We start from the raw sequence: 25,612 nt of genomic DNA on the forward strand, positions 1-25,612 counted from the left end.
AATACTGGGCTCTGCCTATACTGCTGTTACGGAAATGTTACTCGGCTCTACCTATACTGCTGTTACGGAAATGTTACAGGGGTTTGTCGATACTGTTACAACTGAAATGTAACTGATACTGGGCTCTGCCTATACTGCCGCTACGGAAATGTTACTAGGGTCTGTCAATAATGCTGCTACTGAAATGTTACTAATACTGGGCTCTGCCTATACTGCTGTTACGGAAATGTTACTGGGCTCTGACTATACTGCAGCTACTGAAATGTTACTGGGGTCCGTCTATACTATTACTACAGAACTGTTAATAGGGTCTCCCTGGACTTCTGCAGCATAACTGTTAGTGGGGTCAGCCTATACCTTTGCTACAGGAATATTACAGGGCTCAGTGTATAGTATGGGTGCACTAAGTGTTCCCATCGCAGTGTTCTACGTATCTGACCCCCCAAAAAACCCAGACTGACTAGGGCATGCAGTGTGAGCCGAAGCAAACCTGTACTTTATCTCACGTTAGCTCAGCTATCTGGGGCACTGCAATGGGATTTATTTGTGTACTTCCTGGGACCCACCCATGCTGTGGGTCAACACAGACTTCCCATAGCGGAGTTGTACCTGCCTGTGACTATGAAAAAAGGCCAGACTGACTAGCATGCAGTGTTGGCCGAAGCCAACCTGTATTTTATCTCACGTTACCTCAGCTATCCGGGGCGCTGCATTGGGACAAACAAGAGGAGCGATACAGCGCTAATGAGACGTTCACAGCTACGCTAGCATGGGAGTCCGCTCTAGGCCCACGATTGCTGAGAGTTTGTGCAGAGGCCTATGTCCTGGGTGCAGTGAAAGTCCGCTTCCTGCCTATGAATGCTGAAGCTGTTGGCCGAGGCCTATGTCGTGGGTGCAGTGAAAGTCCGCTTCCTGCCTATGATTGCTGAAGCTGTTGGCCGAGGACTATGTCCCGCGGGAACTGCAACTGCGCCAGGTTGGGGCTGTGCAACTTTTCCCTGCTAATCCAGTCATTGGAGCGGTGAAAGGAAAGCTAACTGATTTAATGAGCCCGTCGCAGATGAACTAGCATCGAAGTCCGCTTCATGCCTACGATTGCTGAAGCTGTGGGTTGAGGCCTATGTCGCCGGTGCGGTGCAAGTCTGCCATGTTTGGCCGCTCTGATTTATTTATTGTTCATGTCTTGGGTTGCCTAGGAACCACCCAAGCTGTTGGTGCAAACTTAGTTCCCATCGCGGTGTTTGACCTGTCTGGCACAAAGACACTGGCTGACTTGGGTAGGGGGCAGAGTGCAGATGGCTTTCCCCTTGCTGTGTCGATTGAGCTATGCAACACCTAGACAGAATGAATACTGTGTGGGCACATGGATTCCCCATTGCTATGTAACTCATGCCCACGTTTGCAGCTCCTGACGGAGGTGGCACAGGATTGGAATGATCAAACGTCAATGTCTCACTTTTGTGTGCGCTGCGGACGCAGGGTCGTGCGGGGGGTTGGGCAGCATGTGACCCAGGAGAAGAGGCAGCGATGTGTCCAGCAGGCAGTGCTTGGTTGGAGGTAGTGTGGTGCTTAGCTAAAGTGTGCCTTGCTAATGAGGGTTTGTCCGCAGTTTGTCCGGAGCTACACAATGCTACAACATCAGCACCGAGGGGCATTTTGTGCTCAGCCATCGTGGTAACTTCCCGGAAAACCTTGGTGCCTTCAGCCACGAGCAAGGTGGACGATCCCACCAAGATGTGAAGGTCATGGAGGCAGGGTATCAGGGTAGACAAGGTGCATATATCAGGGCCGACTATTATTGGGGCATCAGAACGGATTGCCAAAGATTGAACAACACTCCGTGACAAGCTATCAGCCTAAAGGTCGCCCTTTGCCGCTACTACTTGCACACAATGTGACACAAGAACACTAGACCCTTTGTACGGACACGGCGACCTTTACATAAACATTACATTCAGAACTCATTTATTGTATTGTTCTCCATTGTATGTCCATGTTGTTCATTGTGAGCAGATTATTGACCCGCCGGCCGCACCGTGTACTGCGGCTACTGCCTTTACATGTATGACTGCGGGTAGATACAGTGACCGGAGACTAGTGGGTTAAGGGTTAAATGTACTGATGCCGTACCATCTGCGTTGCTCCTATTCACTTACAGCTGAGCGGCCCTGGTGCATTATGTCTCCAGCGGATGTAAGGGTGGAAACATGGGTTGGGAGCCCTGAGTTAGATGGTACGTCTAGGCGAGGGGCACGACGGTGGACCGGCTGCCGCACACACACCTCCCCACATGTACCGCCCATTCCCCTGGCAAGCTCACATATCTCCCAGGCGGATTCCCATCTCTGGTCCTGTCTCACACATCTCCCCGCCGGATTGAGATCTACGCTCGTTTCCCCCCGGGCGCTCGCTGGGCAACTTTGTCTGCTCCCAGCTCCTGTCCCCGTCGGCCGCAGCAGCCGGCGCCGCTGTCACCCTACGCGCTGGCCTCCGCTCCCGTACACCGATGGCACTAGCGCCGCTGCCACGGCGAACCCCGCTCTCGCTGTCCATGGCGCCGCTGGTGGCCAGCTCTGCCGATGACTGTGCGCTGCTTTTGTTCGGCCGGAGCAGTGGCTTGCCTACAAGAGCTCCACTAGCTGCCCCTGCACTGCTCTCTTTCTGGGTAGCCTCATTGGGCGCTAAATAGAAGAGCTGATTAGCGATCTGGAGGGGTATATGGGACGGGGTTGTGGGGGAAGCGGGGGGTCTCACAGTACCGATGGTCCTTCAGGGTCTGTGAAAGCTTTCTGGACCAACACGCTCCGCCATAGGAATCCCAGCGGACACTGTACAACATCTGCTGCCCCGGGGATCTACAGTAGAACCCTCCCTGCGGGTTCTGTAAGATGTCACCGACTGCGGCACTGGATCTGGCGCTGAGAGTCCCGCTGTATTACTGCTCCGCTCGGGCATCAGTGACTGACAGGCTATCGCCGGCTGCAGGAGACCCGCGGGTAGAAGGCTTTGTTCAGGCGTCATTTCTTGGCGATCTCCATCCCGATTAGAGCGTTGTTAGATGCCACCGCTCTTCAGCAGAATCCCAAGTTCCATCTTCACCGTCAACGATTGATGGGAACTACAGAGCCGATGCAATGGCCGTCACGTCCAGCACATGATATCCCTGGGATGATATAGAACGGGCAGCAGCCCGCGGGAGGAGATGAACCTGCAGAGAAGAATAATCGCTTCTTCTTGTGGACAACCACACCCATCATGTCCGGGGTATTAAAGGGACGATAACGTGTGGCATTCCCGATCGTCTGAGTGTACAGGGGGGTACTGGGTTTCCTCATCTTACATTGCGCCGCAGTATAGAGAAGTCTGCAGTATATACAGTATACATTCAGCACCCGGGAGCTGGCAGTGAGCGGAGGCGCCGCCTGTGCTACACCTCTGGGCTCTCGGCAGCTCCAGGTCGTCCTCACATTGTGCAATCAGCTTCTGCACGATGAAGATTGTGGAGTAGATCCCGGGGATGGTGACAAGGGCCGGGAATAGAGGGAAGGCGCTCCCGCAGCGGTTTTATCTCCGCAGATAGGCGGTGATGTGCAGATCGGGAGAACTATGGCGAAGATCTCGTGGCCTCCTCTCCGCTCCTCCCCGGAACCTCCGCCAGCGGCGGCTATAGACGGTTGCATGAGATGTCAGAGAGTGAGGAGTCACGTTGAAAGCGAGCTCTCCTGTCCGGTTCTGACCGGTAACGGACTCTTATTCCGGGCAGGGAAGCACAAGAGGAGAACGGAGCGGAGAGGAGGCCCGGATGGGATAAGGCACTAGCTGTGCTCAGTGTCAGCCAATAGCAGCTCAGGACGGGCCTGCTCACGAGCCAATCAGAGCGCGGCCGCTGTACATATAAGAGGCGCCACCAGCGCCGCTCTCAGAGTTTCTCTTCCAGGAGAGTTTTACTATTTGATTACCGCAGCACACAATGGCAGAAACCGCGCCAGCCGCCGCTCCTCCTGCCGCCGAGCCGGCTGCCAAATCCAAGAAGCAGCCGAAGAAATCCGCCGCAGGGGGCGCCAAGAAAAGCAAGAAGTCCTCCGGTCCCGGCGTGTCGGAGCTGATCGTCAGAGCCGTGTCCGCCTCTAAAGAGCGCAGCGGGGTGTCTCTAGCCGCCCTGAAGAAGGCTCTGGCTGCCGGAGGGTACGATGTAGAGAAGAATAACAGCCGCCTGAAGCTGGCCGTCAAGTCTCTGGTCACCAAGGGCAGCCTGCTCCAGGTGAAAGGCAGCGGCGCCTCCGGCTCCTTCAAGCTGAACAAGAAGCAGGAGACTAAGGACAAGCCGGCCAAAAAGAAGCCAGCGTCTGCGGCCAAGCCCAAGAAGCCCGCTGGAGCCAAGAAAGCGGCGAAATCTCCTAAGAAGCCCAAGAAGGCTCCGGCCAAAAGCCCGAAAAAAGCAAAGAAACCTGCAGCGGCCGCCGCCAAGAAAGTGGCCAAGAGCCCGAAGAAAGCCTCAAAGCCGAAGGCCGCCCCAAAGCCCAAGAAGGTGACGAAGAGTCCGGCTAAGAAGGCGGCCAAACCCAAAGCTGCCAAGAGTCCGGCTAAGAAGGCTGTTAAAGCCAAGAGGAGTGCGGCTAAGAAATAAGCTGAAGCCGCCCGTGCATTTACCCCACAAAGGCTCTTTTCAGAGCCGCCACCTTCTCACCGCAGAGCTGTATTATCACTGCCTCGAATTCTGTTCTAGATAGCAGCGCCCCCATAGCGGCTACAGGGGACTTCATATCAGTTGGGAGTCTAGGGAGCGAGGGGGAGGCTATAGAGGGGGAGTAATACGAGACATTGTCGCCGCATCATCCCCGTTCCTGTGGGGCACTGTGACCTATACAACGCGTGTATGGATGCCGGGCTGAGTGTGAAGGGGGAGGGGACTCGCCGACCTAATGCATTTCCCATAAAAGCAGCACAGCTTTAATGGGGGAGACTGCCGTGCAGCGTGGAGTGTGTGTTTCTGCGGACATATCAATGCAGGGAAGCAGCTGAGAACATGATTTCACAGACACCCGTACGTATCATGCTGAGGTAGGGCAAGCCTCTGCCGAACGCTGATTGGTCGCGGGCATCAAGCGTTTTGGCGGGCTAGTGGTTTGTTCGAAAAAGCCAATGAGATGTAGGGGGCGTTGTTTCTAAGAGCAAGTAGGGTATAAAGGCTCTGCTCTTTCTACGGCTCCCATCATATCACATCTGTGTGCATCTCTACAGTAGAGCTATGGCCAGAACCAAGCAGACCGCTCGTAAATCCACCGGAGGGAAAGCTCCCCGCAAGCAGCTGGCTACGAAGGCCGCCAGGAAGAGCGCTCCTGCCACCGGCGGAGTGAAGAAGCCTCACCGCTACCGTCCAGGTACAGTGGCTCTCCGTGAAATCCGTCGCTACCAGAAGTCCACCGAGCTGCTGATCCGTAAGCTTCCCTTCCAGCGCCTGGTGAGAGAGATCGCCCAGGACTTCAAGACTGACCTGCGCTTCCAGAGCTCAGCGGTCATGGCCCTGCAGGAGGCCAGCGAGGCTTACCTGGTAGGACTGTTCGAGGACACCAATCTGTGCGCCATCCACGCCAAGCGGGTCACCATTATGCCCAAAGACATCCAGCTGGCCCGCAGGATTCGTGGAGAGAGGGCTTAGATCTGCTCTGGGCACCGCATGGAACACAAAGGCTCTTTTCAGAGCCACCAAATCCTCCTCAAACGAGCTGCATCCTGTCCTCCGCTGTCATTCTTCCGATTCCCTCCCCATTTGGGTTCACAGCCAGCCTGTCCGCAATAATGTGTCGTCAGCAGGAGGTGCTCTGTTAACCCCTTCAGTGACCTAGTCAGTACCTCGGGTAATTTATGCCATTTTCTCATATTTCCATATTGTAGAAAGAGACAAAGCGATGAAGTTGTCAGTGAGAGGCATCTATCGGTTCCTGTAGTCCGCCGGGAGGGAAGGGATTAGTGTTGAGGATGTATTTTATATGTGGATGTTATCTCATTGTACCAAGGAGAAAGAAAGCCATACAAAAACAACAATAATACTACACAACGACATGAGGCACCTAGCCAGGAGGCTTTTGAGAGTTGTAGAGGAAGCGGGTAAATTCCAAATTTCAAACGGTTCTGTGCTAAACCAATCAGCAAGGAAGGGGAGTGGCCAACATGTAATTGCCCCATTAGGAAGGCCTTAAACTTGCGTCATTTATTATTGTTTTCTAATTCTGCTCTTTCACCATAACACAAAGGCTCTTCTCAGAGCCGCTCACATCTTCCAAGAAAAGGCTGTAATCCAACTCCTTGTGGGGGGTTGCCGCTGATTCTGTCTGATTGCCAGTCTGATAATTGGAATGTCCCAGGTGAAGGAAGAGCTTCCTGGCCCGCGCGTACTTCAGGCTCTAGTCCCTTTTCCCTCCTACCGATAGAGAGGAGGAAGCAGGCTGCGGCGCACTGATTGTATGTCCTCCTTGCACTAAAGCATACGGCCTGCCCGCTAATCCGTGTAGTGCTACCATTTTGGAGGCGTCCTGCACGGCCGTCCTCTCATATAGAAGTGCTGCAATTGTACCAAGATCTCCCAAGGACCCGCGGAGCCATTATTTTATATAGAGTTGTGGTCATAGCACCCAGCTCTCCCAGAATACTGCACTGACATCGTGTTGCAGGACTCTGGGAGAGCTGAATGATATAGCCGCAGCACTAAACCTAGGCAAGAGGGTGGCCCTGCAGATCTGAGAGATACAGTCTGCGCCTCTATGTGAGGGGATGGCCGCTGTCACTCTGGTCCCCGCCAGGCTATCTTGGCTCCCATTCCCACTGCTGCTGCTACTCTGGTCCCTGCACCGCTCTTGTTCCCTTTGCGGCCGCTGGAGTAAAAGGAGTCAAGAGGCGCCTGGACACCTCTACATGCGGAGCTGGGGAGTGTGCGGCTCTTCTCGGCATGCTCCTCCTCCCCTTTCCTGGCGCTTCAAGCCTCTCATTGTCAGGCATCCCGAGTTGCCTCCGCTACCCCCTTGTACCCACTACAATGCACTACAGCCCCCAGCATGTCATCCTTGGACAACTATGTCGTCTGCCTCCGACCCTTTGTGCACCCCACTGCTTCGGTCACACACACTCCATGTAACCCGTGTAATCACTGACGGGGCATCTGATAGAGCGGCGATCAGGGCTGCCGGTATCTGATCAGCAGGGGATACACTGTGCTCAGAGTACCGCGAGCAGCAACAGTCGCCGATTATCTGATGGCTTTATTGTCCGGTGCGGCGCCACTAAATCTAGGTAGAGCGCCGCACAGTGCCCACCAGTATGGAGGCGTCCGCGGGTGCTCTAGAGTGACGGCTCTTCTGCCCGCGGGTCACCCGGATGGTTTAAAGATCTGCCTATTCCCAGGACACAAGCTCCAGGTCCGCTCACTATCAGCTCCCCGGCCCGGCTGTCACGTATTCACCATTTCTGAGAGAACAGTTGGGGTTATCAGCGAGCTGCCGGGACGGGTACATATCGGGAGAAGCATGCGGCCGGCGCTGTACACTCCACCGAGCACACTCAGGGTCCTGCGTGGGCCGTATGCTTACAAAGTGTTGCAGCCGCATCATCCAGCCCTCTCAGAGCTCTGCACGGTCGCCCCCTTAGAAGTGCGCTCATCATGTCACTCCACAGCCATGCCCTTTTTATGAAGGTGGAGCTATATCACCCAGCTTTCCCAGAGCCCTGCACGGCACAGGCTGGTTTTGGATTATAGTAAACCTACAGGGATTAGACGTCCTCTTGCGTTACGGGTGGAGCAGGTAGAGGATTCCACCGCCCGTCGTAGGGCTGGGATTAGGGGGTGTATCTGAGGGTTCTTTACCTCCAGCCCCGAGCGCCTCTATATCAGACGGCCTGGTCACTGATTACACGTGTTACATGGATGAATGGAGGACAGGAAGAGCGGGAGACGCGATCAACTGAGCGGGAAGTTCAAAATCTCCGGGGATCAGCCAATGAGCGGGAAGAATCTGACTATAGCCCCGCCCATAGGCGGCACTAAAACCACCCGACCTCCAACGGCAGGTCTGTTAACCCTTCACCGCACTCATTAATTCAGGCCCAGCTCCTCGCGTATTATAAACATAACCTGCCTGCCCTAAACAGGTTAAGGGGTTTAAAAGCGTGCCGTGACCGCAGCCTGAAGCGCACCCTGTCGGGGAGGCTGCTACACCCCGGCTGTATCATGTCAGAGCGCATAGACTATCACCGCTGCTGACGACCCCACAAGGAGTTGGATTACAGCCTTTCCTTGGAAGAGGTGGGCGGCTCTGAGAAGAGCCTTTGTGTTATGGAGAAAAAGCAGAATTATTAACCTCCGAAGCCGTAGAGAGTGCGGCCCTGGCGCTTGAGCGCGTACACCACGTCCATAGCAGTGACGGTCTTGCGCTTGGCGTGCTCGGTGTAGGTGACGGCGTCGCGGATCACGTTCTCCAGGAAGACTTTCAGGACGCCGCGAGTCTCTTCATAGATGAGGCCGGAGATACGCTTGACGCCACCCCTGCGAGCTAGACGGCGGATGGCAGGCTTGGTGATGCCCTGGATGTTATCGCGGAGCACCTTCCTGTGCCGCTTGGCGCCGCCCTTCCCAAGACCTTTCCCTCCTTTACCGCGACCAGACATCTTCCACGTTGTCAGTAGAAAGCAATAAGCGCTCAGCGCAGAGTCCTACTCTATATAGACAGGAGCGGACCAGAGAGGGAACTACTGATCAGGGCCGTCATTGCGGGGCGTTTCTTTTAGTTGTCTAGCGTAAAGGCCCATCCCCTCTCCCTGCTGATTGGCTGAATACAAGAGCCCTTGCCATCTTGTGCAGCTGATTGGCCTGTCAGCTCCTGAAGCAGTGGGAGAGAAGACGGAGGAGGGGTGACGGAGACAAGGGCCATGCAGCAGAGAGCCGCTGGAGCGTGAATCCCTCCTGTAAAGCGAGGAGTGCAGCTGCTGCCACAAACACGTGGGGGCGAGGGGAGAGCGCGCAGGGAGGCTTCGGTGAAGGGGAGTACTAGAGCTCTGCTGCATCAGCGCTCCCCTGCCGGGGGAGCAGAGAGACACTCAGGAGCCACAACAGACAGCTGTGGGCGGCAGGAACATCTGGGCACCGTGTATAACAAGGAGGCCCCATAACCTGTGACAGTCCCCGGAACAGGGCATACAGTGGCACTTCTACTGCTACCCCAAGAAGCGCCAGGATTACTCCTCCTCTGCTGTGGCCACCATGCTGTGCAACACTCTGCAGATTCTCAAGACCCGGAATCCCCCTTTACAGTCATCAATGAAGTGCAAAGTGAACGACTTCCCTGTGTGACTGCTGCCAGACACTGCTGTATACTCCTTATGTCTTAGGGGCCTTTACAGGTCTACTTAAGGAGCTTTAAGCAATTTGCACAATCCCCTACAAAGGCAGGAGACGCAGAAGTGGTTCTGCTATGGGACCCACTAGACAGAACTCTCCCAGTGATAAACTAAAGATGTTTGCGAGGGGGGAACCCCCCGACACGGAGCCTACAACATCATCTGCATCAGGAGACGTGGCCTCTGCACCAACCGCCTGTTTGAGTTCGCTTGCTGGGTTGGTTCAGACTTTGCAATGACTGTCCGATCGGCTCTTATCAGCGATGCAGACAGCTACTGTGAATCTAAGAGACCGCGTCACTAGTACAGAGGACAGGATCTCTGTGCTGGATGATACCGTATCCCCGACGGCAGCTACTGTGCGAGAGCTTACGCCAAAAGCAGAAATCTGGAAACAAAAGGCGGGCGGCTTGGAAAATGGTTCACAGCGATCTAATCTGTGTTGTGGGCCTGCCAGAACGCACTGAGGGGCAGAGACCGCAGGGGATCATGGAAGCATTCACGTAGTCACCGTTCCATGATCCCCTGCGGTCTCTGCCCCTCAGTGCGTTCTGGCAGGCCCACAACACAGAGATTATTCCGCCGTGAACCATTCCCCAAGCCGCCCGCCTTTTGTTTCCAGATTTCTGTCACACAGGTCTTTGTGGTGGAGCGCGCACACCGAGTACCCATGAAACCACCTATACCAGGCGGGCGCTCCTCCCGGACCCCTGTTGGCAAAGCTGCTCAACTCCTGGGATAGAGAGGTGATCCTACAAGCTGCCAGAACAGGAGGCCCTCTTAGATGCAACAATGCTGCAAAATCCATCTTCCCGGACTTCTCGGCAGATCTGCAAAAGCAGAGAGCGCCCTTCTTTGGGATCAAAAGGCAACTCTGAGATCTCCAGCTGCCATACTCCATGGCATATGGATGGTGACCGCACACGTTTCTTCTCCTCTCCGTCTGAGGCTGAGGAATGGCTGTCTAACAGGCATCAACCAGAGTGACTGAAATGTACACTTATCCAAGAAAAAGAATCAGCTATACTAATAGATCATAGACTGAACATGCGTCAACCATGTGATGGAGCAGCCAAAAAGTCAAATGCAATTGTGGGATGTATTAAGAGAAGCATAGAGTTGTTAGCGCAAAATTCGCTATTTCGATATACTGTGCGTTTCCAAATTAAATAATATGTGCAGGCCTGGAGAGCCTTTCAAAGACCACACGGCTACATCATGTGCCCCCGAAATAAAACTCTGTCTTTATTCAGCGCGCGTAAAACTTAAATAAGTTTAACACAGGAAATGAAGTAATTTAGGAATACAGTTACAGTATTTAGCGAGCCGATTGGTCGTTCTCAGAGGGAGGTGTTTGTGAGGTAGCTTGTGATGTCATCCATCTGGGAGGAACTTCAGTGAGCACGCTCAGTTCATTCTTGAATTTAGCTTCATGAGAGAAACATCCTCTCTATTCGTCAAGGACAAAGACATTCCTATGCCATGTGCTTTCAATTGGACCCCCCCCCCCCCCCACCATCTGAAGGAGCCAGTTTCTTTGATCAAAGGTTCAGAATCAACAACTCAGTTCCCTAGACAATGCTGATGGTATCACAGGATTAACAAGACAACAGATTCCTGGCCATACAATGTATATGGACAGAGCTCAAACAAACCTACAAATGGAATTGTAGTAAAAGCAGGTAGCATTGTTCTGTATAAGTAAGACCAATATACATGTTAGACCTCTATCTTATACAAAGAACTAACAAGTCACATACACAGTTCACAGTTACATCAAAGCTTCCTACACCAAACAGGTTTGAAGGCCACATGAATGTTCATAGCTATTCGTATGTAAAATACAAAATGGAGGATGAAGGACAAAATGGAGGGCTACAAATAGCCAATTATATTGGCACCACAATCCACCCTTTGGCTATTTGTAGCCATCATACAACTATTTCATCAAGATACATAAAATTAGCATACAATTTAGGGTTGGAATATGTACTTTGACATATCATGGTTTGATCTTCAAGTTCTATTAATGAACAATTAGCAGCTTCCAAATGTTTCCTTCAAATGTTCCATATTTTATATTCGTTTAATACTTCAAATATTAAAGCATGCATATATATATATATATATATCAGACAATAATATCATGGAACTTTTCATTCCGGTCACAGAGTCTAGTGAGGTCATTATCCCCTCTACTCTTCCTTAGTCAGACCTCATCTTGAATACTGGGTCCAGTTCTGGGCACCACACTTTATAAAAGACAGACAAACTGGAGCAAGTTCAGAGAAGAGATACCAAGATGGTGAGCGGTCTGCAAATCATGTCCTATGAGGAACGGGTAAAGGATCTGGGAATGTTTAGCAGAAGAGAAGGCTGAGAGGAGACTTAATAGCGGTCTACAAATATCTGAAGGGCTGTCACAGTGCAGAGGGATTAGGCCTATTCTCATCTGTACAAGGAAAGACTAGAAGCAATGGGATGAAACTGAAAGGGAGAAAACACAGATTAGATATTAGACAGGGGATCAATGAGTGGAACTGGCTGCCATGGGAGGTGGGCGAGTAATCCTTCAATGGGAGTCTTCAGAGGCCGGACAACCATCTATCTGTGATGTTGTAGTGATCCTGCACTGAGCGGGGGGTTGGACCCGATGACCCTGGGGGTCCTTTTAACTCTACCATTCTATGAATCTATGACTACCTTCTTCTTTCAGGCAGAGAGCCTATTATCTGCTGAGTGGGCCCACTTCCAAATTACCCTGCTTCGCCTCAGAGGCTCTATGATTAGCATATTTAATGTGCATTCAACTTCAGGTTAGCAGGCCCAGGATATATATGTGCATGTAAATGATAGGAGCCTGGAGGCATAGAGATAAAAGCTTTCCTCTATGTATTCAGTATGTGCCCATTATAACAAGAAAAATACAAACGTCTCCGGACGTACCGCCTAGGATCGAGCGGTATGGATGAGAGACTGCTTTCTTCATGCAGAAAAGAGGACACAGCAAGACATATAAGACGGGAGCTAACATAACCTGCTACATAGGTGAGATCATTACCATTGTCAGGATATATATGGTTGCCCATGGATTGCCGTGTTCCTGACTGCTGCGGGTGTGACGCCCCAATGGTTCACAAGCACTACGCTCAGCACCGGCGCAGGGTGATGTTCACAACTACTCTGGTAGATAGATATGCACCGAAGAGCAGTGTGCACCACAACTGAAATGCATAACCCTGATGAAAAGCCTGTGCGACACCAGGGTACCACACTCAGCACGGCGACAGGGAACGCATGCCCTATAGGAACGAGCCGCACACCATGCTATGCTGAATGGTAGCACCGCTCCAGGGAGGATGAAGCCTGGCCCTAACCTAGTAAGTGGGGTGAAGGGGCCCCGCCTTAAAGAAGAGTAGTAGTCTTGATAGAGACGGCCCCACGGTCTTCCTCCTGGGCCCTGTCTGTCCCTGAAAGGACCCCTGGAGAGATGAACCGAACAGCAAAGCAACACAGAAATGAAAAACAGAAATGCAACTGAAACAGAACCCACAGCGACTTATCTGCAAGTAGAAATATACCCAGCACAGAAGAGCTCCAAACTCCAGGGACTCCACTATGGAACAGAATAAGCAGCACTGAGCAAAGGGAGGCGTGAGAATATATAGCCACTATGCACATGGGAACTGGCAGAGTGAATGGGAAACCACACAACATCACCCTACTCCCAGGCATGACTAATCCAGCATGCATCAAAGACAGGCAGCACCAGCAGTCTCTCCACATGGTGCATTAACCCCTGTCCTCCATAACAAGGCAACAGGTCTCTACCTGCGTCCAGACCACCATGCCCCAACAGCATCAGGGTACAATAGTACCCTGCACTCCTAACCGTTGAAGAGGATGGACTCCAACTACACCTCAATCACTCGCATTTATAGAAGGCAGACATCTTGTGACGGTACAGATATTGGTACTTTTGTAGACATATCCCAGCCACTTTCAGACATTAGCCCCTTACATGCTGCAGCTGTGCAATGCATACAACATAGTACTAGACCGTTACACGGGCACTGCCCCCCCCCCCCCCCCCAGCAAGCAGACATGTTTCGATTTTTCAATAAAAGCCCATTTAGCTAGCTGAAAGACAACGATGAGCCTTATCCATGCTGCATGCTGCATTCTCAGCGGGATGCCACTGATACTATTGTTTTAGCTGGTATCCTGCTTGGGGAACACAGCCGGAATATGAAGAAGACAAGCGCTCCAGCTGTGTTCTGCATACCCCGCTAGGAGCGCTTAGCGGGATATCAGCTGAGCGCTCCGAGAAGACAACAGCTGTATGGAGAAGATAGCGGTCCCGCTTGTATTCTGCATACAGCGTGAGTCTTCATTTACACGCTTATGCAAAGCGGACGCTCAAAACTGTCCCATGAACTGCCGTGTGCGTGGATTTTGAGTGATAATCGTTGTGTCTAAATGGGCCTTTAGAATGATCTTCATTAAACACCGGGAGATACTTAAAAGTGATATTTACCTAATAGATACCATAACCCCCAGGCCCAATATAGTATTCTGTAAGGACACATCAAAAACATAGGGGCAATTTATCTACCCTACCGGCAGGATCCTATAAGTGCCAGCATGGAAGATGCACATGCTGCAACAATATAGCACACCGCATGCAGCAAGCAGAGATATGACCGGGCACATTTACGACAATACAATACTGTTTAATCTGTAACCCGTCCGAAGTGGAGACTGACTTCAGATGGCCACCAAGCTCCAGTATTCATCATTCTATACGGCCCGTGTCACACCAGATTGATAACATCACAATGCACAGTCAACTGCCAGACAGGCGGGCTCATTAGCATGCAATGTGTTTGTATGTCTGTCTGTCTATCTTTAGATATACTATGTAATCAATATAAATGATAGAATCCACATTGATATAATTAAGGTAATAACGAGAGATGAGCGAGCACACTCACCCGAGCATTAGGGGACTGGAGACGAACACCACGCGGTACTCCAGTCAATTCCATGTCCTTCCCTGCATGTTTAGCGCCATTTTCTAGCCAATAGACATGCGGGGAAGGCATTACCACTTCCTGCTGTGACACGCCAGCCCTATCCCACCCCCCTGCAGTGAGTGGCTGGCAAGATCAGGTGACCGCTGAGTACCTAAAGCGGTCCCGCCCGCGGCTCGCCTCAGACACACGCTGGGAGAGTATAGGGACAGTGCTGCTGCTGATATAGGGTTAGCATAGGTTCCTATCTACAAGAACCCCAACTGTCCTCCTTAGGGCCACATCTGACCGTGTGCATTACTGTTGTGGCTGGCTGGGAGCAGTAGTGCCCCCCCCCCCCCCCATCTCGGGCTGTGCAGGCCATTACAGCTATAGCGTTCTAAGTCTGCAGTGTATTATACAGAGTATAGGGAAAGAGCTGCTGATATAGGGAAAGTGTTAGAGTAGGATCCTGTCTACAACAACCCCAAAGCTCCTCCATTGGGCTGCATCTGACCGTGTACATTATACTTGTGGCCTGCTGGGAGTTGTAGTGCATCCATTTTTGTATTACGCATCTAGGCCTGTTCCCAGCCTGTCAGTAATAGCGTTCTCAGCCTGCAGTGCCGTACAACCGGCTCTCACCATGAAACTGCACTCAAATATTTCCTAGCCTACAGCAAACGACTTCAGTTATACCGTTCTGTGTCTGCAGTGTATTAGACAGCGGCCTCACTGCTAAACAGTACCGTAATATTACCGGGGCCACTGCAAAGTATTTCAGCTCAGCCGCTGTGCAGAGCGTCTCACAATACCCTTTCCTTGGTGGGGTTGAGATCGCCGCAGTTACCAGCACTGTCCACTGGCTTTCCAGTCTTCTCCCCCTCCACACAGCCTCTATTATCTACAAGTCTCTGCAAGCAGTAAATTACCCCTCGGTATCAGCGCAAGACAGCGGGTAAATGTTTTCAAGTCACAGCATAGAGCCTCCGCTATCTACAAGTCTCTGTGTGCGGTGAATTAAGCCACAGTTGTCAGTGCTGTACAGTGGGGTAATTTATTTGGCCCTGCTCTATTCTTAATCCGCCATGATGAGGAGTAGGGGTAAGGGTCGAGGACGCGGAGGTCCAAGTGAGGGTGTGGGCACAGGACAAGTTCCTGGTCCAGGTGAATTGCAGCCGGCTGCTGCGGGATTAGGAGAGAGGAAAGTTTCTGGGGTCCCCAGATTCATATCACAATTTTTGGGTCTACTTAATAGACCTTTATTACAAACAGAGCAGTGTGAGCAGGTCCTGTCGTGGATGGCAGAAAATGCATCCAGCAATGTGTTGACCACCCAGTCTTCTACGCAGTCCATTACTGCAACTCTGAATCCTCTTACTGCTGCTCCTCCTTCCTCCCAGCCTCCTCACTCCATGAAAATGACACATTCTGAGGAGCAGGCAGACTCCCAGGAACTGTTCTCGGGTCCCTGCCTTGATTGGGAAATAATAGTTCCTCTCTCACCTCAGGAGTTTGTCGTGACCCATGCCCAATCTTTGAAAAGTTCCCGGGGTCCGGGTGATGAGGCCGGGGACTTCCGGCAACTGTCTCAAGAGCTTTCAGTGGGTGAGGAGGACGATGACGATGAGACACAGTTGTCTATCAGTGAGGTAGTAGTAAGAGCAGTAAGTCCGAGGGAGGAGCGCACAGAGGATTCGGAGGAAGAACCGCTGGACGATGAGGTGACTGATCCCACCTGGTTTGCTAAGCCTACTGAGGACAGGTCTTCAGAGGGGGAGGCAGTGTACCAGCAGGACAGGTTGGAAGAGGCAGTTAAGTGGCCAGGTGTAGAGGCAGGTGCCAGAGCGAAGACTCCCCCAACTGTTTCCCAAAGCACCCCTCTTGCCAAGCCACCCTGCAGAGGCCTAGGTCTTCAAAGGTGTGGATGTTTTTCAGTGAGAGTGCGGACGACCGACGAACAGTGGTGTGCAACCTGTGTCGTGCCAAGATCAGCCAGGGTGCCACCACTACCAGCCTCCCCACCACCAGCATGCGCAGGCATATGATGGCCAAGCACCCCACAAGGTGGGACAAAGGCCGTTCACCGCCTACAGCACACCACTTCCCCCTGTGCCCCAACCTGCCACTCAGATCCACCCCCCCCCCCCACCCGCTCACGACACAGGCACGTGCGCCTCCCGGCCTGCACCCACACCCTCACCTCCACTGTCCTCCACCCCACCCAGCAATGTCTCTCAGAGCAGCGTTCAGCTGTCGCTAGCACAAGCGTTGGAGCAAAAGCGTAAATATACCACCACGCACCCGTACGCACAAGCTGTAAATGTGCACATTGCAAAATTAATCAGCCTGGAGATGCTGCCATACAGGCTTGTGGAAATGGAAGCTTTCAAAAACATGATGGCGGCGGCGGTCCCACACTACTCGGTCCCCAGTCGCTACTACTTTTCCCGGTGTGCCCTCCCAGCCCTACACCAGCACGTCTCCCACAACATCAATCATGCCCTCACCAACGTGGTTACTGGGAAGGTACGCTTAACCACAGACACGTGGACAAGTATTGGCGGGCAGGGCCACTATATCTCCCTGACGGCCCATTGGGTGAATTTGGTGGAGGCTGGGACCGAGTCAGAGCCTGGGACCGCACACGTCCTACCCACACCCAGAATAGCGGGTCCTACCTCGGTGCTGGAATCTGTGGCGGTCTATTCCACCCCCTCTAAAACCCCCCCCCCCCCTCCTCATACGCAACCTGTACCTCTCAATTAAGAAGTGTAAGCAGCACGTCGCCAGCAGTCGGTGTGGCGAAGCGCGGCAGCACAGCGGTGGGCAAGCGTCAGCAGGCCGTGTTGAAACTACTCAGCTTAGGTAACAAGAGGCACACGGCCCACGAACTGCTGCAGGGTCTGACAGAGCAGACCGACCGCTGGCTTGCGCCGCTGAGCCTCCAACCGGGCATGGTCGTGTATGACAACGGCCGTAACCTGGTGGCGGCTCTGGAGCTTGGCATATTGCTGCATATTGTTAGGTTCTATGGCCATTGTGTTGGTCTTATGGCGATTGTGCCTGCTTAGCGGCGATCATGCCTGCTCTGCACCTTCTCAGGTATTGCATTTTTGGCTCTTTTCCAGTGAAATTTAAAAATAAAAGAACTACAAGTAAAAGGAAACGTGGCTCGACAAGACGGTAACAGGGGCAATAAGGAAAAAAAAGAAAGTGTTTCAACTATTAAAACTAGAAGCGCAAAAAATGTACAGGGAAGAAAGGAATTATGTAAGGAAAAGATAAAAACTGCAAAAAAGGGAGGAGGGGAGGGGCACATTGTCTAGCTGGCAAAGAGACAGGATGCACAAAAATGAGCTCTCCTAGCCAGCCTTTGAAATCCCCTCCAATCCTGCTGATAGAAGCCCCTGGTCTGCTGGCCGGGTCCTGGGATATCTTCTCTTGCCCTCTGGGGGCAGCTAGAGACTTCTTATGGTCTTTTAAGGTCTTCTGTGGACTGACTCCAGCTGGGGCCTGGTGTGGCCTGCTGAACCTAGAGGATTGTGGGCTGGACTACCAGGAGCCTGTGCCCAGCAGAAGTCCCAGATACAACCCTGCTGCTGTTTGGGCTGTGAGGCTCCTGGAGAAGCCATGGTTGTGTACTGCTCCCTGCACTCTGTTCCTGCAGTGGCAACCGGGTGAGTGACAGGCTCTGAGAGAGGCTGAGAGAGCACTCCTGCCCCAGGTCCCTACACTTCCGTGCCAACACTCCTGTGGTGCCTACACAGCAGGAGTCACACTAACTGCTGACCCTACTGCACAATCTACATTGTGGGGGACGCTGTCACAGGAGCCGGGAGGCAAAGAGACATCAACTCTCAGATTCATCTTGAGTCACAGAGAGAAGGGGGTGTTATTGGGGGAGAGGAGGGAGAGAGAAGAAAGCCTGCAGCAAACAACAGAAAAGTGCCTCTACAAGCACAATTTACAACTAAACTCACCACAAGGGAAGTCACCTGCCCACCCACACTCCCCCTCCCCCCTCTTTCACACCGAGCAACCTCTTAAATCCAGGAGAGAGAGGAGAGACACTCAGGAAGGATGCAGCTGCTGTCTTATGAGAACAGGACTGCTACTGTGCTCTGCTGCCATCTAGTGGAGTCTTGCTGAAACAACATATTCTGCACAATACCCCTGCTACAAAGTTCTGATTTTGAAGCTATAAGCTTGGGTTCACACAGGGCGTATTTGTTGCTTATTTCCCGCGGTTTGCCGTTGCATATCCGCATTGTGGCCATTCCGTCGCGGTTGCAGTGCAATGCAGTGCCAATGTGTTTGGCCAAAATGTCGTTCTCACAGGGCGTAAAATTTACCGCACAGCCGCAGTGCGGATAAGCAACTGCGTCGCGGTTTTGAAAGATGCAGCACGTCCATTCTTTCGACCTTTCCGCAGCGCTTTTTTTTCCATAGGGCCCCATGGATGCTGCAAAAACTGCAATGAAAACCGCTATTGCTTATTTTGTTGCGGTTTTTCCAAGCGGTTCCGCAGCAGATTGTTCGCATGAGAAAAGAGAGGCAATAAAGTTTGTTCACAGAATTTGGTTCAGCGGCCATTTTAGCCGCTTGGCGCCATTTCAGCCTGGACTGCATGGAGAAAGGAATCAGGGACCAGGAACTCCACCGGCAGCACCACACCAAGCGGCACCAGGCCCCCCCCCCCCCCCCCCGTCAGTGGCGGGAAAAGCACCACCAGTAACCCCAGCGGGTCCACCACTTCCCAAAAAATGAAGAGTAATGTTTTTCGTTAAATATATTAGCATTTTATTGTGCAACCTTTTTTATAACAATTTTGTAAACTTGAGTGACCAATCTGAAAGTTCTTCATGGACCGCCTTTGCTGGGTCTTGAATAAACGCACTTTATGCCATATGTGTTTTCTGCGTCCTTCTGGGGCTGGGCGGTGGGTCACACTGCAGTTAGGGCTGCACACCACCGACACAGGAGAACTGCCATGGCACGGTGCCTTCGTGACTAAGGAAATAGTCAGTGAAGAGTTCTCGTACCTGCACTGCGGTAGCAGGCGTGCGACCTGCCCCCCAGTTGATGACCGTGTCAAAGGCAGGATCGAGTTCTTCAACATCTACCTCGGGGCGATAGTCCCGGAGGTAGTTGTGAAGAACACAACATGCCTTGACAAGGTCATCAACTGTGGTAGGGTCTACCATTAGGGTAGTCCCTAGAACTCTCCACTGACTCACCATAATCCCGAAGGCACACTCAACCACGCGACGTGCCCGGCTCAGCCGATAATTAAAAATCCTTTTCCGGGCATTCAGTCCTCTTCGTGGGTATGGGCGCAACAGGTTTGGCATCAAGGGGAAAGCCTCATCTGATACCATCACAAAGGGGACTGGATGTGTGGTTCCCGGGAAAGGTTGTGGGGCTGGGAGCGAAACGCCATCTCGGAGAATTTGTATCCCAATCTGTGAAGTTCGCAGCACCCGAGAATCTCCAGTGCTGCCATAGGCGCCACCGTCGATGCAAACAAATTTGCTATGTGCATCAGCCACCGCCATCAGGACAATAGAAAAAAACTTTTTGTAATTGTAAAATTTGGAGCCTGAGTGGGCTGGCTGAAGCACACGCACATGTTTGCCGTCAACCGCGCCTATGCAGTTAGGAAATTTGGCAACATCTTGAAAGCCTGCTGCAAAACGTTGCCAAGTGCCCTCGGTAGGTGAAGGCATCACGATGGGCTGCAACTTCTGCCGGATGGCGCTGCATGTGCACCTCACAATTTCGGTGATGGTAGATTTACCAACACTAAATTGGAGATGCAGGGATGCATAGCTCTCTCCTGTGGCCAAGAAGCTGAAAAGAAGCAGAGAAGAGAAACAAAAGTTAGTACACACTGAAGACTTGCATTACCTCAACACTTCTATATATACAGTATGCAGATATTGTTCTCAACACAAAATTTATAAGAGAACGCAGTAGAATTCATGTGAAGGAAATAACATGTGCATTGCATAGGTAGCCATGGGGGAGGGGAAATTTTCACTTTACACGCCACACATGGTTCACAATTCCATTCTCCCCATCCACAACATAAGGGGAGAGAGAATGGGAAAATGCAAACATGTTCCTGCCACACTCAGAAACATAACAAGGGTCCGTTGACTGCCGGTGCGCAACAATGGTTGCCCAAGTTTGCTGGTATGGTAAGTTCAACAATCTCTCTTCTGCCAATTTGTTTCGGAAGTCAACCAGCCACAAGATGATGATGCCTGTGTTACGTAGCAGAAGAGAGAATGCCAAAGACAACGAACAGTTCAACCGGCCTCTCCGAAAGCTACCAGATGAGAACCCGAAAACGAAAAACATTTTCAGCAACGTCGCCTGCGAATTAAGCAATGGAGTTTGTCTTCCGCTGGTTGAACCCCTTTGTGAGGTCACAAAAGTAAAGCTATGTCCAGCAGTTGCAGAACGTGTATCGTGGCAGCTAGCAGCGCTGTCTCACTCCACGCAGCAAGGGCGTAAGGTGGTTACAACTAAGACACATGGCCGCTGGGCCAATGGCGGCTATTAACCCTTTCCAATCCATTGTCAGGCCTGCCCCGACATCATAATTTGCCTTCACAGCTGCGATGTGGTGCCAGGCCCAACAGTGCAGTGCAGCAGTGCATCTACACCTGATCATCAGACACATCGGGTGCACATGCATTCCTGCACTGATCCTCATCGAGGACCCCCGTAGAGAAAGGGTTTTCAACCATTTCTGCCTTCTCCTTTACACATTAAATAGCGCTCAATTAGCGCTATGTAATGCATAGAGATTCCGGCCGGCCGGCGATCATGTGTCCGCCGCGGTTACCCTACCCACGGCGGTCACATGAACGCCGAGCCGGGAGCCTGCATTGTGGGAGGACCTGCTTACCTGACCGGCGTCTTGTGCATTCTCCTTCTGTCTCCTGGCCCAGCGATTATGTGACCGCCAGGTGCCACCTGGCCCCAGCGGTCACATCATCGCCGAGCCAGGAGGCAGAAGGAGAATGCGGAAGACGCCGGACAGGTAAGCAGTTCCCTCCCTGCACCCTCCTGAACTCTGTCAGTTCAGGAGGGTGCAGGGAAAATGTATTTTTTTCACCCATTCTTCCCAGCTCCAATTTATTTGGAGCTGGGGAGAATGGGTGAGAAAAAATAAATAGATTGGAAAGAGTTAACCCTTTAAATGCCACTGGCAATTCTGACAGTGGCATTTACATACCACGAATGGTGTTCAGGGGTCACGCATGGGCAACCAAACACCCACCCGACCGGTGAGTTCGGGGATGCCGTGCACGTGTCATTATGGCCGTGTTGCTAATGAAAGGGGGGCTCGATAGCCAAGCTGTCCAAAAGCAGTGTGACGTTATGCGATTGCATTACGTTCTACTGCCGGAGCAATCACAGCATCGCATGAAAAAATAAAATGTATTGCACAAAAATTGTAAAAAAAAAAATACAGTTGCAAATTACATTACAGATAAAACAACTGGGACAGGATAAGAAAGGTTACTTACCGAAGATGATGAGCAGCCTTTCTTCTGCAGTGATCGCCTTCCTCATCTGCGTATCCTGGTACGTAAGATCCCGGTGCACCAGCTCCAGAAGGCGCTCAAAGGCCTCCATAGGCAGCCTGCAGAAGATTACGAACTTGTCGGGATGGCTGCAGAGAGAGAGAGAAAGGGAGAGCGGGCGAAAATAAATAAAAATTCTTTGCACAACCTCAAACCGATTCCCGTGCTACACTTCAATTACTTTTTCAAATCCTGGTAGAGGCTTGCGAAATGGCCCTTCGTCCCCCTCTCTGTCAGTATAGGATGCACCCAGTAGCGCCTCCGGCGCCGGGAAGCACGATCAGTCTGTAAAAGAATATTAGCAGGAATTAAAGAACATGGCAGCAATCGCACTCCAGTCCACAAAGCATCAACAAGGAAACGAAGCACACAATGTCCATAAAAACCCTGCTCACCTTTTCGGATTCTTCTCCCTGCATGAAGAGCACTAGGGCAATCAGTGTGCCGCGGGACGCGCGCCTCAGGCGGATTCTTTTTGTAGGCTCCATGTCTGGTAAAGCTCAAGACAAAATGGCCACAAATTCATAAGGCTCTTCCTACCCTGTGCAGAAATGGGCGTGGACGATGACCTCACAGGAAAGGGGTTTTTTAGAATCTGCACCTAGTAAAATACGCAAGCAAATCTGCAACTAAAATCGCGCCTCTCAAAAAAAAACCTCTGCTGTTTTTTCCGCAGCAAAGGTCCTGCGGATTTACCGGCGGTAGAACCGCTGAAAAATACGCGGTGAAAACTGCGTCTAAATTTGGACATTGCATGCGGATTTGCCGCAGATGCGGCAAGGTTGCGGCAAAACCACCCTGTGTGAACCCAGCCTAAATTTGGGAGTGCGTTGCTGTTAGTGCGGCATCCCAGCTGAGGTAAGCCAGCTGTGTGGGAGACCAAAGGAAAAAACAAGATTAAGGTCATTTGTAGCTCTGCGATCTCTCCAGACAATGGCTGCAAAGGGCCTTACATAGTAACATAGTAACATAGTATGTAAGGCCGAATGAAGACAATGTCTATCTAGTTCAGCCTGTCTATCCTCCTGTGTTGATCCAGAGGAAGGCAAAAAACCCCAAGGCCAGAAGTCAATTAGCCCTTTTGGGGGAAAAATTCCTTCCCGACTCCCTAATGGCAATCAGACTGTTCCCTGGACCAACCCCTAATAGTTCCTAACTGCCTGTATACCAGGATTGACACTTAACCTAAAATTTATAGCCTATAATGTCCTTCCTCTCCAGAAAGACATCAAGTCCCCTTTTAAACTCCTCTATGGATTTTGCCATCACCACTTCCTCAGGCAGAGAGTTCCACAGTCTAACTGCTCTTACAGTAAAGAATCCCGTTCTGTGTTGGTGATGAAACCTACTTTCCTCTAATCGTAGCGGATGTCCTCTCGTTACCGTCGTGGTCCTGGGTATAAACAGATCATGGCAGAGATCCTTGTATTGTCCCCTCATGTACTTATACATGGCTATTTGGTCGCCTCTTAACCTTCTTTTTTCTAGAGTAAATAGTCCCAGTTTTGGTGCCTCTCTGGGTATTCCAGTCCCGTCATTCCATGTATCAGTTTAGTCGCCCTTCTTTGTACCCCTCCAGCGCTGTAACATCTTTCCTGAGCACCGATGACCAGAACTGTACGCAGTATTCCATGTGAGGCCTGACAAGTGCCTTATATAGTGGGAGGACAATGTTCTCGTCCCTCCCCCCTATACCTCTTTTAATGCACCCCAAGACTTTATTTGCCTTTACACCCAGCGGAAAACAGGATTTGAACTTAAAGCGACTAATGTCTAGCAGTTTTGTCACGGGTGATGCCAGTACCTTTGGGTTGTAGGCTCCAGTAGATGAAATAATTGAGACGAGTCCACAGTAGCTTTGTTGCAAACTGAAGGCACACTCCACTGCACAGTTTTACAAAAGACTACAATGCTGAGTTCAGTAAATTCAGGAACATTAAGCAGAATTCTCTTCAATGCTCTCTCTGTGTTTAAGATTACTTTAAACATGATCCCCGTCGGTTTAAGTTATCTGAGGCTTTGTTTTAGCTGGATTGCAAGGCAGACTGTGTTTGTAATAGACAAAAAAAAATATCCAGCAGCACTCAATGTACTTCTCAAAAAGACGAGGTGGAAAAAAGGCCAGTAAATCGGAGCCTCAAGAATCAATAAAAGTCCCCAAAGTGATAGAAGAAAGTGGCAGCATGCATAAACTTCATACAAAGAATGACATCTTTATTGTTCCATGTAGGCTACGTTTTGTTCTCCAAGTTTGAAAAAGGCCTCTTGCAGGTGTGTTTGTAATGGAGACTTGGGGGAGACGGTACTTTCCCTGACTTCAGTATAACAGGGGCTCATAACATTCACTATTCTGTAGGAAGATCCCAAACTGTACTCCTCCACACTGCACTGGTATAGAGACACTTGTAAGCTTTCTTCCCCACTCTGATCAGCTGGGCTGTGTACGACTGCTGTTTTCTTCCTCCTCCCCATATCCTGCCTTGCCCTGCTCTCATTTTCCCGGACTTGAATCCCCTCTACCAATCAGTAATTTTGAGTGACAGCAACCAATCCGGAGACAGACATTGCCCATCGTCTGTGAAGAAAGGGAGAAGCAGGGTTTCTTTGACAGACATCACCACAAATGTCTCCTAAGGAGTACACAAACGGCAGTTTTAGGACTAGTGACTGTGTAACCATCCTGTAGTACCTGCCGGGCCACTACACTAGCGCGACAAACCCATGTTGATACACACCCCAGACTCTGCTAAGCGCGGGAATTCAGTGATTAAGTTGCGGTAGAAGTCTTGAGAGGACTCCCTTGCAATATGAAATAGCTCTGGCTAAGCGACATCCCCTCTTCTAAATACGTTTCTCTGTACTCCAAGCACACCTTCTGTCTCTATGACCCCTACAAAACAAAGTTCACCAATAGAGTACAGCACCTTTGCGAAATCTAGCGCTATGGAAGACAATCAAATCCAATGTGTCCAGCTCACCTCTGGGGTCCCCCCCTGGTATCACCATCTCAAGTCCAACTATTGCGGGCGTACTTAGGGCCATAACGGAGTGTCGATCTGCCATTACTGGGAAGATTGAGGCCCTGCAGTCTGACTTCAGATTACACCTGCAAGAGCACACCATCATTATGGAGATGTGAGTCTCTGATCTAGAGGACATAGTCGCACCACATAAAGTTTGAATCTGCCTCCTCCACTCAGCAGTTAAAATTGACAACTTGGAAAACCACTCTCGCAGATGTAATACTGGGATGGTCGACTTGCCCGGGTGAGTGGAGGGGGGACAACCCTGTGAATACCTTGAATCAATACTCAGGGAAGTTTACAGCTCTTATTCCTTCTCAACCCTCTTCTGCGTGGAACATGCACACCGCAATCCCAACAAAAGCCCCGCCTCCTGGAGCACCACCGCACACATTTATCGCCAAACTCCTAAAGGGCTGGAACGGAACCAAAGGATGGACCCCCAAAAGTGCAGCAACAGCACGTGTGAATCTTCCCTGACTACTCCCTAGAACTAAGTTTATGGAGGCGAAACATCTCTTATGATCTACACAGCTGGAATATGCAATGATGTATCTGGCTGAGCTTAAACTGATCAAGGACAACCAGG

The 25,612-nt window shown here is 51.3% G+C and overlaps 3 protein-coding genes across 3 annotated transcripts; 2 read left to right on the plus strand and 1 right to left on the minus strand.

Annotated features, from left to right (window-relative positions):
• The first annotated feature begins 3,970 nt into the window (after positions 1–3,970).
• On the plus strand, positions 3,971–4,647 carry LOC136599334 (histone H1B-like). The gene has a single exon (XM_066588793.1). It carries the CDS (start codon positions 3,971–3,973, stop codon positions 4,625–4,627), a length of 657 nt encoding a protein of 218 aa, XP_066444890.1. The 3' UTR covers positions 4,628–4,647.
• A 601-nt stretch (positions 4,648–5,248) lies between these two features.
• On the plus strand, positions 5,249–5,720 carry LOC136599314 (histone H3). The gene has a single exon (XM_066588776.1). It carries the CDS (start codon positions 5,249–5,251, stop codon positions 5,657–5,659), a length of 411 nt encoding a protein of 136 aa, XP_066444873.1. The 3' UTR covers positions 5,660–5,720.
• A 2,626-nt stretch (positions 5,721–8,346) lies between these two features.
• On the minus strand, positions 8,347–8,658 carry LOC136599327 (histone H4). Its single transcript, XM_066588787.1, has one exon. The coding sequence runs from the start codon at positions 8,656–8,658 to the stop codon at positions 8,347–8,349; it is 312 nt and encodes a 103-aa protein (XP_066444884.1).
• Positions 8,659–25,612: the final 16,954 nt, after the last annotated feature.

This window comes from Eleutherodactylus coqui, unplaced genomic scaffold, assembly GCF_035609145.1.
Source record: "Eleutherodactylus coqui strain aEleCoq1 unplaced genomic scaffold, aEleCoq1.hap1 HAP1_SCAFFOLD_161, whole genome shotgun sequence".
Taxonomy (NCBI): domain Eukaryota; kingdom Metazoa; phylum Chordata; class Amphibia; order Anura; family Eleutherodactylidae; genus Eleutherodactylus; species Eleutherodactylus coqui.